At 35.4% G+C, this 13,755-nt stretch overlaps 1 protein-coding gene and 1 long non-coding RNA gene across 3 annotated transcripts; one reads left to right on the forward strand and one right to left on the reverse strand.

Moving 5' to 3' along the window:
* Positions 1–2,903: 2,903 nt before the first annotated feature.
* Positions 2,904–8,413, forward strand: LOC112182759. 2 transcript variants are annotated; one of them, XM_024321299.2, is made up of 6 exons: positions 2,904–3,551; positions 4,304–4,366; positions 5,002–5,058; positions 6,335–7,435; positions 7,568–7,866; positions 7,968–8,413. In XM_024321299.2, the coding sequence occupies exons 1-5, from the start codon at positions 3,061–3,063 to the stop codon at positions 7,806–7,808; spliced, it is 1,953 nt and encodes a 650-aa protein (XP_024177067.1). In that variant the 5' UTR covers positions 2,904–3,060; the 3' UTR covers positions 7,809–7,866; positions 7,968–8,413. The 2 variants fall into 2 exon arrangements, with proteins under 2 accessions (XP_024177067.1, XP_040368358.1); XM_040512424.1 differs by lacking the exon at positions 5,002–5,058.
* Positions 8,414–8,548: 135 nt separating this feature from the next.
* LOC121050925 lies at positions 8,549–11,590 on the reverse strand. Its single transcript, XR_005804404.1, has 6 exons — positions 11,406–11,590; positions 10,369–11,228; positions 10,218–10,282; positions 9,528–9,787; positions 9,142–9,332; positions 8,549–9,018 (listed from the first exon to the last, which is right to left on the reverse strand). It is a non-coding gene; the product is annotated as an uncharacterized LOC121050925 (long non-coding RNA).
* Between the last annotated feature and the right edge of the window lie 2,165 nt (positions 11,591–13,755).

The raw sequence follows: 13,755 nt of genomic DNA on the forward strand, positions 1-13,755 counted from the left end.
CCTTGCTGTCTAAAATTTCCGGTGAAATGTCTATTATGCCATAAGTTCTTTTTTTTTTTTATAAATAAATTTATTCCTTTCTCTTTTTTTATTTATTCTTTTTTCTTCATTTTATTACTTTTTTTTCAAACAGAAAGAAAAAAAGGGAAAAAAAAATCATTTTCCAAAAAAAATAATAATTAATTAATTTAAAAAAAAAGAACTGATGGCATAATAGATATTTTGCCGCCACTTTTAGCCGGCAAGGACTTATTGGTCTGAAATTTTGAAGTACAAGGACTAAACGTGTGAAATTAGAAGGTCAGAGACTGAAGTGTTTTATGGTCAAAAGCTCAATGACTAAACAGTATTTAGTCCAAAAAAAAATTTTGAGCCAGTTTTAGGTTTGTTATAAGAGTAATTTACCAATAAGGTAAATAGGCTCAGTCTTACTACCATGCGCAAAAGTCATCAGAGGGTTTCCCATGCGGTTGCATTAATGCTGACGCAATCAACATAGTTTTCACTTTTGTCTAAGAAGTTATTAAAAATTACAAAATTGCCACCGCTTCAGTCAAACTCATATGTCAGCTTTTTCTGTCTTTTTTCCCTCTCTGGATATAAGGAATTAAAAATTTTCACACTCTAATTAACTTTAAGGGACATGGACCCCAATTTTCAGTGTTTATTATTTGTCACTTCACTGTTCCACTTTAACAAATTAGATAGTACGGTATAAACCCATTTTATAAGCAAAAAGTAGTATGAAACTCCTAATTACTATTACATAAAAGGGTATAAAATAGAGCATAAAATAGACTCTGAACTAAAAGTTTATAGCAAATAAAACTACTAACCCTCAATAGTTATTTAGTTACTGGTCCCAAACAGCAAGTGATTATATGCCCTCGATAATACAGGTATTGACCTTCACTAGCAAGTAATGCCAGTAGCCATCAGTAACAAATATTGAAAGACATGAATAAGAAAAGCCTTATTTGTATAATACACTAGAAAAGCCTATAAGAAATAATGCTACTGACCCTTTGTAGTAGATAAGGCTATTGATCCTCAATAGCAACAATGCTACTGACCCTCAATAGCAACAATGCTACTGACCCTCAATAGCAAATAATGTTACTGGACCTCAATAATTTACAATGCTATTGACTCCAAAATGAACTGTAAGAGTGTAGTATGTCTCCTTAACACAATTTAAAGTGGTATCAAAGCAAAAGCAAATATATCATTAACCTTTAGGGTTGTTATATTTCCTGGTGATGCTAACAATAAAGAAATCCATTGATCCTCAATATTAAATAACGATACTAGCCAACAAGGACAAACACTAAGAAATACTAAGATTTATAGATGAGCAAAGAAAGTTCTAACTATTACCAAAACATAGTCTTTATAATACAAATCACATAAATATTCCATCACAAAAAGTAAATTGTGTGCCACAACATCAAAATCCAAAATAGAGGTACCACTGAAGCTTTCAATTACCTACCACCACCTAAAGATGGTTTCCTGTGGAAGTTAACAGTGAGTTGATTAATTGATACACCGATCTCTAAAGCAAGGAAAACCTTGTTGGATTATGGGAGCCAACAATTTTTATTTTTTTTTCATTAGAAGGGACATGACTAATGATTGAAAAAGCTACAATACATCACCTAATTCATCGATGTCAGCCTACCAAATAGTTTACAATATGATGAAGTTGTCCATTTAGAACATGTTTTTCTTGCACGCTCTGCATCAAGCTATCAGCTACTATCTGGAATGATCATCAAATATCACAACCAATCAATATAGGATGTATCAAAAATATAAAATGCAATAGTTCGATTAAATACTGAATAAAATGAATCTTTTCTATACCCAAATGTGCACATGATTATTATTTATCTTAAGAACAGAAATATCAATAGACACAATTACATAAATCCCAATATTTTTCATTCTACTGCATAAAATATCAAGTCTTTAGTTGTTCAATGAGAATTGAAAAAACTATAATGAATAAAACCTTTTAAACAAGATAATATCAGATCTAATTGCTCATCCCAGTCCCACTAATGTTTGACATATGAACAACGAATCTGCATAAGACACAAGTACTTGTCTTTTAACATAGGCCAAACTCATGAGAAATTTAGGTCAGATTAAGAAACTCTCAAGTCGATTCTTCTTAGATTTGAGATAACAGCTAACATAGTCAATTTTGGATACTCTTAGAGGTAGAATGGGAGTTTAGCTATTTGACTCGCTCTTTTGAGCAAAAAATATATAGGTGCACATATAAATAATTTCAATCAATCGAATCAAAGTAGAAAAATACATACCTCAAATTGTAAAAATCACAAAGCTTATATCCTAAATCTGGATTCTCAGTTCATCTTCAAAAAAGCTGTGCGCTTTTCTGTTTCATCGCCCATCAACCATAGCTTAACCTCTCTGCTTCTTTCGCAAATTCCTAGATGGAAGAGCGATCAATGCATTCTTATCTGAGAGTCTATGATATTTCCATGAACAATGATGGGTAATTTTGTCAATTCATCTTAACAGAAGAATTAAAAAAATAAAAAGAAAAGTGGCCGAATGGGTTTTAATGTTCCGCATGGGTATCTTAGGCTTACCACATGGGAAGTAGCGAAGTGGGCTTTGCTGATGGAAATTTTTTTATTGATATTGTAGTTTTTGGTAATTTTCTATTGTTATAAAGCAGGCATTTAAAAGTGGTTTGGACAGATAGGTACAAAAATATTTTTGAAAAACCTTTTAAGTTATTTCAGAAGTAAATTAATTACGTACAAAAAAATCTTATAAATCTTTTGCTAAATTTGAAAAACATATTTTGATATTTCGGAAGTAAATCTCAAAGAGGCCCAAAAAGATAAATCAGGGCCGCTTAGCATTACGGGCTTCGCTTATGCAAGCGGGTCAGAGAAAAGTTTCGGGGAGGGATCTAGTTTGTATTGAGGTGTCGGAAACCTAGCTCAGAGCCGACTCTCTCGCTCTGAATTCTCTCTCCTCGTTCTTTTAGACCTGCCAATTCCTGGTACAAGAGGCGACATGGCCGGAGATGACGTTTTGCCGCCTCAAATCCACATGAAGGGAGGGGAGAAGAAGAAGAAGAAGAAGAAGCAGAAGAAGAAGAAGGGAACAACGGGCGACATGAGCCGTCCCCGTCCCGATTGTCATGATATGTCACCGCCTTGTGAAGTCTGTCACCGGCGATTTCCCGACAACATCACCCTCCAAATACATAGGGAGAATGTCCATGTGCTTCATATTTGTGAGATATGTGGATTATCGTTTTACTCTGATACTCTCCTCCAAACACATAAGCAGTGTGTGCATACGCTTCATACGTGTGAGATATGTGGAGTATCGTTTCGCTCTGATGCTCAACTCCAGAGTCATAGGAAATCCAAACATCCGGATTTAAAGAAGAAAAAGATGATGAAGAAGAAGAAGAAGAAGAAGAGGCAGAAGAAGAAGAAGAAGAATGAGGAGGAGGAGGAGGAGGAGAAGGCGAAGGCGGAGGGGGAGCATGCCAGCAGGTACCCGGACTGGTTGCCTTTCTTACTGCAATTGATCTCGTTGATTGTTTTATTCTTCTAAAAAGACTAAGAAATTGATGATTCTTTCCTTTCGTTACTGTTTATGCCAAGCATTAAATATCCCATTAATGACTTCTAGGAACCCTAGTCTACAATTAATGACCAACAGCTAATGCCTTGGGAACACTCAGCTTCACAACTCTGGCAAAAAAAATAAGCAGATTTAATGTATTTGTTTATGGGCATATTTGCTGTGAAATTTCTTCTTTTTTTTTTTTTGAAAAAATATTGCAGAACTTGCACAAGTTCAAAGTACCTTTTCAACCTTTGGAAAAGTCTTTAGATATATAGCAGAATAATGAACAAAGACAAATCACTTGTAGTGCTATTAGATGATCTCTGATTTTACTCTATTTTTATCAACTCCATTGGTAATAATCACACATTATGCTTGGAATGATCAGCAAACAAAAAGATGCTTATTCATTAGCTATTTATCAAAATATTGAGATAAATAGAAACATAGAAACATGAATCAGCAAGGGAAAAAATGCTAGGTATTATTTGATCTGCCAGTAATATGATTGTGAAGCTTATTAATAACCTAAATTGAAGTCTTGATTCTCAAATTCATTATTTTTAACATTGGAGATGATAGTAAAGTTCTGTTGCTTGATCTGGCTTCATCATCTATACATGTCTATTAAAAGAAAGAAAACAGTGATCTGACTTGTACTGATCCCATTCTCCAGCTTCCCCATAGAGAAGACGATGAACAAGGCGCCCTCACCCTCATCCTCAATTTCTGGCGAGAGGTACCACTTTTTGTCTCTTATTGCAATTGAAATTTTGTTGTTGATCCTTTTCCTTTTTTTCTATATTCATCAGTGTAACTTTGCTCAGTTTCACTTTTTGAATACATATTTCAAGAATTTGCACAATTTCAAAGTACCCTTTTTGACGATTTTAGATAACAGGATACTGAAACATTAAGATTTCTTCTGGTTAAATTGTCCACCTTCCAACTTTTTATGTTCTTTCATCAAGATGTCTTCTGGTAAAACAAAAACAAATCACTTCTAGTTCTAGTTCTATTTGGTGATCTCTGATTCTATTATATATTTATCAACTCTTATTTTTAGTAATTACACATTTTGCCTGCAATGATCAGTAAACAAAAGGGCTGCTTACTCATTAGCTCTCTATTAGATTATTGAGACAAATAGGACCATAAATCGGCAAGGAAAAAATGCTAGGTATTATTTGATCTGCTGGTAATATGATTCTGAAGTTTAATATACCTAAATTGAAGTCTTGGTTCTCCAATTCATTATTTTTAACATTGGAGATGATAGTAAAGTTCTGTTGCTTAATCTGGCTTCATCATCTATACATGTCTATTAAAAGAAAGGAAAACAGTGATTTGACTTGTAGTGACCGCATTCTCCAGCTTCCCCATTGAAAAGACGATGTACAAGGCGCCCTCACCCTCAATTTCTGGCGAGAGGTACCACTTTTTCTCTCTTATTGCAATTTGAATTTGTTGTTGATCCTTTACCTTTTTTCTATATTCATCAGTGTAACTTTGCCAAGTTTCACTTTTTGGAATACATATTTCAAGAATTTGCACAATTTCAAAGTACCCTTTTAGACTATTGGAAAAAATTTTAGATAACAGGATACTGAAACATTAAGATTTCTTTTGGTTAAATTGTCCACCTTCCAACTTTTTATGTTCTTTCATCAAGATGTCTTTTGCTAGAACAAAATAAAAATAAAATCAATAGTAGTTCTAGTTCTATCTGATGATCTCTGATTGCTTTTATATATTTATGAACTCTTATTTTTAGTAATTACACATTTTGCCTGCAATGATCTGCAAACAAAAAGCTGTTTACTCATTAGCTGTCTATTAAATTAATTAAGACAAGTACGAACATAGATTAGCAAGGCAAAATGCTAGCTATTCGTTTTATATGCTAGTAATATAACTGTAAAGTGTAACATCCTTGAAAGCCTGAATTGAAGTTTAGGCTGTCTAATTTATTATTTTTAACATTGCAAATGATAGTAAAGTAAATTGTGTGGCTTGATATATCTTCATTTTCTATAGGTGTCTATTTTTAACATGGAGATGATGGTAAAGTAGACTGTGTTGGTTGATTAAGCATCATTATCTATAGATGTCTATTAAAAAGGAGGAGGAGGGGTTGGGTTTGGGGGGAACAGTAATTTCACTTGAGTATTTTGATCCTTCTTTCTCTATATCAACGCCTTGAGTAAGGGTAACTTTGTAAGAATACATACTGCACAAATTCAAAGTACCCTTAATTTGGATTAAAGTTTTAGATATCAAGATACTGAAACATCAAGTTGTCTTTTGGTAAAATTGTCCGCCTTACAACTTGTACGTTCTTCATCAAGATATGTTTGGTAAAAAAAATACAAATTAGTTGTAGATATACTTGATGATCTTTGGCTTTATTCTGTATTTTGATTCCTATTATTTCTAGCCATTATGCCTAGAATGGTCAGCAATCAAAAATCACTTGCTTATTAGCTAGTCAAATTATCAAGACAAACATGAATATAAACCAGCAAGGCAAAATGTTCACTATCAATTTGTGCTGCCAGTAATTTGATTGTACCTGTATTAAAGTTTCAACTCTCAAATTTAATTGTTTGACAATAGAGATGTCCTGCTTGATCTGTCTTCATTCTATATAGGTATTTATTAAAGAAAGAAAAAAGCTTATTTGGCTTGTATTGATCCCATTGTGCAGCTTTCCCATGGAGAAGATGGACCAGGCAGAATCTATACTTATTATGGTGAAGTTTGACATGGATGATTCATTTTCTGGCGCAATATACGAAATCAAACTTGACCAACTTCAGCCACTTGAGCATGGTAAATCTGTGGGCGGATCTAACACTGACCCTTCAACTCTACCAATGCTCAAACCTGTAGCAGAGTTATTTGGTAAGGGCTGGAAGACGGAGGAGCTCTTTTTATTTGATTGTGCTAGAATTGGCAGCCTCTCCAAGTTATATGTTTTGGTAAATCAAATCCCATGCCCTTATCTGAAGCCTGTCACTCCCGAGTATGCATTTGCCTTCGACAGAAGCTTAGTTTCAGAACTGATTTCTCCACCAAAGACAACCAAGCAGTATTGTCTTGTTATATCGGCATATGGGATGTTGTACTATCTTGCACAGCCATTGTGCTTTCCTCAGATCCAAGAACCGTCATTTGAGCGGTATGATCCGGCCAGTGATTCATGGGAGTCATTGCCTCCTTTCCCAGATTATTCTCTAGATCAGGCACAGACCGAGATGACCGGTTATGCCGTTTGTTATGGATATATACTATTGTCCATGCAAACTGAGAAGAAATATGAAGCGGTGGCTTTTCATATTCATAGCAGAACATGGCACAAGGTGAAGACTAGTCCAGAGAATCCTTATTATTATCCCTTCTATGGGAGGGCAGTGGTTTTAGGTAGTACTATCTATGCCTTGGCGCATAATCTTGATTTGGTTCTGGTCTTCTCTTTCTGGTGGGATTCAGACAAGGATGGTGACATTGTTAAGCGGCGACATTTTCTGGGCACCCCATTGTCTCTGTTAATAACAGCCAAGTGTCATCCGCCGCGCAGGTTACTAGGGGATAGAACTCAGAATTTGGTTCATTTAGGGGGGCGATACTTTTGTGTTGTGCAAACTGGTCAGAACATTGATTCTTCTGAGTATCAGTATATGTGTGCGACGACCTTCAGAATTGCCGGTGATGGGCAAGAAATGCATATCAAGACTGTTCGCTCATCCGTTTTTCGAGTCGCGATCGAAGGGAATGATGAATTTGAAGTTCAGTTCAGCTTCACACCGTAAGTTCCTCAACACTTGTTTTTATTACATTTCTGTGTGATCTTAATACGTTGGGATTCTCTTGCTGATTAATTATTTGCATTGACCAATAGAATACTCATTATTATTATTATTTTATTTTACAATTTCAGAGATTGCAATGACATTGAACCAGTGGAAGAACAGTACTGTGTGTCTAGTGCATTGGTTGAAAGGGAAAGTGCGTGGACTTCGGATGTCAAAGAAGACTTCTTTTCCTTCCCAACTGGTCCTAAACTGGGATTAGAGGCATTTAGAGCCAAGAAAGAAGACGAAAAAAAAGTGTTCATCTCCACTACTTCACCTGAGACTCCTCTCCTTTCCAAAGGTTCAAAAAAGAAGAAAAAGATATAAAGGGTCTGGTTTTGATGTTCCGCCGGGGTACCATTGCAACTTTTGAGGGTCGTTTGGGGTACTATCCTTGTCTTTGTTCTTTTGATCTCGATGGGATCTGCTAGTTTATATAAACCACAATATATGTGTTCTGCCAAATAACCATATGGTATTGTGCAGTATGATTCTGATGGTGAGCATGCAAGTTGGGTGTTAGTGTTGAAACGAGGTCCCAGATTTGCATGTAGCTGTGGACCAAGCAATGACTCTTTGGAGAGGCAGTGTGAAAGAAAAACACAGATACCTAGATATGTTCATAGAGGTCTCAGAAGATTCCAAACCCGGTGTTAGGAAGTCAGTCCAAGAGAAATTGTCATTCTGCTGGCCGGGGGAAAATGACCTGCTAGCTTTGCTATGCCCATCAAAGACAAGTATTTTGGGAATTGATGAATTCTATTTTTGCCACACTTAACTGTCAAACATTATGATGTTGTAACGTGTAACACTCATGTCATAGTGATAACTTAGTCAGTGATTTTATGTTGAGTTTATGCAAGGCCGGTAGAGCAGGTGTAGAATTTGTCCAAAACATGGGCTCATTGATTTCAGAAATTTTCTTTCAATTAGTGGGGTTGCATGTTTGGTAATTGGAGGTAAAGCGCCTGACTCTGAAACTATTTTTGTTGCAATGTTTGGCTGTTTGAATACAGTCCAGTTATCTCATATCCGGATTGCTTCTTTACTCGACAGCATCAAGTGAATAAATATTGGACTGAGATCTGTATATCTTGGTTTACTGCTCTGATAGAGCTACAGTTGGAAGCAATTTACAGACAAGAAGTTTGTTAATCAACCATTTTGTTTGAGTAAAAGCAAACCAATTGTGACTCTGTGGGAGATGTATGAAAATGCCAAGGTAAGATTAACATCGGGAAGTCTTCCACGAAGTAGAAAAGCCAAAATTAACACAAACAACTCCAAAATGCCGCTCAGATTATTTCTCCTTCACAAGTTTCGGCAAGTTCTTTGGCTGAAACAAAATATCTGAAGTAGAATGGCTATTAACACATCCAGGAAAACCAGTTTCTTAAACATAAATTATCCCAGAACCACACATCCATATTGTATTGTTACTTGAACAGTAGTGTGTCCACAAGGTACAGAATCTTCAGAGGATTCCCCAACTACTTCTCAATCCAGTTCCCTCATTTGCTGAGCTATGCTAATTGACCTGGAAATATATAGACGTTAAATTTGATTTGCAATATATAAAGACAGTAAATTAATCCAAGATTCAAGATATGAAACAATGTAACGTTAAGGTTTCAACGCCCTAAATCTAAGCATTGTTCACCTCTATTTCCACAACAGGTAAAGGCACGGAATGGCATTATAAATTGTTATGCAGTCCAAGTTCTCCTGTTTTAGTTGACATAGAAACGCCCACAGATGACATTCCAGATTTTATCGGCAAACAGTTGGAACAAATCATGATTCGGGCCCATTACTAACAATGAATTCAATCATGATTTTTTACATGATTACCTGCAGACAATGCAAGAACTTGACTTGTTTTAAAATGAAATTTCACATTGGCAGTTCAGGTTGCTGCTTCAATTGATAATCAAATTCCAGTGAAACAGAGGTGTCGACTTTAATCTAGGTTGTTTTTGTAGGATCGCCAAAATGGAATCACAATTTATTAGATATCTTACTTATATGCCAAACAATTGTTGTTACCTGCAAAGACTGAAATCGGTACATCTGAATGTAAAGAAACAGAAAGGGCAGCCAGATATATAAGAAGGTTTGCTGAGTTGTCACCGCGGTGTGACACAGGGGGTCACGCATCGGGGAAAGGCCTGAAATGTTGAAAGAAATCTGGAAATCCAGAACTATTTGCATCCAAAACGGCATGTCGATCACCGTTATCATTCCCAGAGAAAAACTCAAATATTGGGCCTCTTCCAGATGATGCATCATAATCATGGGCTGACTTCCTAGTCTCATTAGGGTAAAATAAGCAGTCGGAAAAAAATGCACGGCAACAGGAAAAATAATAGAAAATACACACATTTGATGAACCATGAACAAATACACATGCCATTTGGGCTTCATTTTCAGCAAATCAGACGTTTATGATAGAAATAAAATTAACACAACAAGCTAGTTGATGATAAACACAAGAGGACCCGTCTGTGCAATGTGGATGGAACAAGTCAGAGTACAATCTGGTAAAGAGCAACAATTCTCACCAAGTCATACACCACTTCAAATCAAACTTTCAAATAATACATTGAAATTGATAGATTATTACAAAGATGAAACTAGCTAAAGCAATTCATATCCAAATGCAGCTAAAGCAATTAACAAAACAAAGAATTTTGTTATTTCAAATTCTCACTAGTTATTTGTGGGAGAAAGAAGCACCTGATTCCATTGCCAACCTCTTCCATTCCAGAGCTTTCTTTTTCATCTCTTTCCATTATTTTTAACTACGCACAAGGTGCATCTGAATCAGCTCACAACTTAAATCAATTGATTAATTAGAATACGAGTGAAAGGCCAAAAACTTCCTCACCTTGTCCGAGCGAACTGACAACTCGGTTTCTCTTTCTGCTTTGTCTATCTATGCAGAATGTTTCTTGAGCAAACTCAGCTTGGGTAAGCTTCTCAACCATTAAAGCTTGCACATAAACTTTCTTCAGCTCACTTGGCACATGTTCATCTACAATCACAATAGATAACACTCAAGCACATGGAAAAACAACAGGGAAAAAAAAAAATACATGCATACACACATAAAGCTTTGCAGGGTTGACATTTAAGCTAGAGTAAAAATGGCAAGAAGAGGTCGGAAATAAACCAGACTGGAGAGCTTAGGTCATGGCAGAATTATGGAAACATAGTCAACTGCACGCAGGCACATATGTATACCTAATATTAATGTATAAGAATTTCAAATGACCAACAAATAGAACAACATAGATCATGCTCAGACTCAAGGACTCATCCTCTCAAAGTTCTCAGTTACGAAACTGATCCTTCTAAGGCTTACACTGTCTGAATACCAAATATATTCTTTGTGTATGCTCTCCCCTGCATTATTCTACAGACAAAATTTAGATTTGAACCATACACAAATTCACAAGAAGAAAGAAATGACCAACCTCCAACTAATTATCATGGATTAAAAGTAGCAATGATGCACTATAAAATAAATAAGCTGAGAGAAAACTATGAGCAAGTAATTAGAAGTGGGTCTCATTAATGTTGAACTAATGTTCTATCAGTTCAACTAATGTTCTATTAGTTTAAGATCGAATTAGGCAGTGAACATAATTGTCTCCTGCATAATCTCATACAAGTGGTCTTTCCACTTCAAGCTAGGGACTAGCAAGGTTGTGTTTCTTTCCAAAGGCTTATCACATGTCTTTATACCTGCACCGAAATTCGCAGGAGTATGAAATCACATGATAAAGATATATAAAGAAAAATTAATATAATCAAACCCCCAATTCCATGTATCTCTGCTATATTCAAAATGTAGATATCTCAGAAACCTCTGTATTTCTATTTCCAAAATCTAGATTTCTCAAAACCCATAAGCCTACGTACCCAGACACACAAAAGAAGCATATAGAGGAAGGAAGAGGAGGCCAGCGAGCTTCCTTCGCCTAACAATGGGAATATTGGTGCCTTGGATTTGCTTCGAGATTCTAGCAAGCTGGGTGTGAAGAAAGATAATTGGGCAAAAGAGGTAAGCTAGGGATCGCGTATTTTGATCTCTTTTTTCTTTTTCTTTTTTTCTTTAATTCAATCAAACTAAAAATGGAGGCAATGAGAAAGTAGCTACTATATATAGCTAGATATATTTTGCCGCCAGCCACAACCAAATATTAAAAAAATTTCAGGAATTTTTTAAATTCTAGCGGCTTCTTTAGATGGACGCATGTAAGGCCCGTACCTTAATTATTTTTATGAAATATGTTTTTATCGGTTTTGACCGAGGAGTTGACTTTCTTTTTTGTCTGTTAAGTTGGATTATTCTTTGAGTATGTCGTAGGTTATAAAAAAAAATTTAGTTGGTGGACACGCACTTTGAATCGATCGGAATTTTTACGGGGAAGTTGTGATTTAAGTGTTTAAGGTACTATTCCCAATTAAAATTATTGGTTTTTTTAAAGAAAAAGGGAAATAGGAATTTAAAAAGGAGAGAGAGAGAGTAATCGGGAGAACCCGATTCCAACCCCCCCCCCCCCCCCCCCCCCCCCCGGGCATGCTCTCGTTATTCTTTTTCTAAGTTTTTACTTCTTTTTAACCACGTGGTGTGGTGGGTTGGTCGAGCTACCTAGTCTGGAACTCGCAGGTCTAGAGTTCGAATCTCAGCTCCATCCCGTGGCCAGCAAATTTGAGGGATATGGGTTAGTTAAAACACCCAATGGTTCGTGCGTATGTGGTGCAGTGATTAGTCTTGCTATGCTCGGATACACTGCATGGGTGTGTGTGTTGGTTCTATTGACGTCTTCCACTCAAAAAAAAAAAAAGTTTTAACTTCTTTTTTTTTAACTTTTTTTTAAATCTTTATCAAGAAAGAAATAAAATCATTACCAATACTTTTTTATTATTATTATCTATACTTACTATTATTAAGAGAATAGATTCTGTTAGCAAAAATAGAAGTGAAAAGACGACTAAATCCTTAGAACATAGATCCTTATCTAAAAGTATCTTTTAATAAATGAAGGTCATAATCATAATAAACAAAATAACATAATAAAATTTTAATTTATTTCCCCCTAAAATCTCTCTCTCTATAACTTCCCACTTCCACATTTTTTTTCTTTTTTTTTTTAAAGAGGATAAAATGATTTCACTCCTACCCCTATGGTGACTCGAACCCATGAGTTCGTCATTAGGTAGGGGGTGCTCTAACAGCAAAAGTGGAAAAAAAAAGGTCTTTCTAAATGTAATCAGCAAAAATCTATTTACACTCAGCAAATCAATCTTGCATGAAAAGACAGTTGTATCCTCATATAAAATGACATTAAAAGTCACGATAAATTAAGATAATAACAAAAGAAATCATAAAATTTGAAACTCTTTTTCCTATTTGTAGCCAACATTTCACATGATTACTTTGTTACTTTGAAAGCTTCCTCTATACATAAGAGCATGTTTCATATTCTATTAATGCAATGCCGATGTAGATTCCAAATAACCTTGCCCCTGATTCTATAAGATCAACAAATTATTAGCAGACCAATGGTCGTCCTTCTTAATTGCTGAAGAAATAAGGGGAAGTGAGAAACTAAAACCCAATCAACAGAAACCACCAAATAGCTAAACTTTTCAATGATCCATATGTCTAATACTATAATGGCCAAAGTACATTTGAATTCTTCAATTCTTTCTCTCGCATTTCCCCTAATCGAAATCAAATTCACAACAGCATAGTACATGCACAAACCTTTCCTTTCTATAGCATGAAAGCTTCGAACCACCAAAGCATCTTAAAATCACATAATGATATGATCCAATACAACAATTTGGTTATACCACACAAACATATACACAAAGGAGAGAGAGAGAGAGAAAGAGAGAGGGATCAGAAAAACAACATAATCACTACAATCATGAATACATATAAATAACACATGTATCAAGTCAACGAAACGGTCAAATTGACGCAGATCACATTTCCAAAAAAAAACGACACAGATAAGAAGGATGAATTCCTAAAAGGAAAAATTGATGTGGAAATTGAACATAAATACATAAATTGGAAGAAAACAAACGTAAGATGAAGAAATTACATCGGATTTGCTGGGTGTGTTATTCTGTATTCTCATAAGGTTTTGCTGGGTTAATAAGGGTATTATTGGACAAGTTGTTGGGTGTATTTAGAGATTTTCTAATTTTGCTGGGTGTAAAAACTTTGTTGGGTGTATTTAGATATTTGCCGGGT

This window comes from Rosa chinensis, chromosome 1 (assembly GCF_002994745.2).
Source record: "Rosa chinensis cultivar Old Blush chromosome 1, RchiOBHm-V2, whole genome shotgun sequence".
Lineage (NCBI taxonomy): Eukaryota > Viridiplantae > Streptophyta > Magnoliopsida > Rosales > Rosaceae > Rosa > Rosa chinensis.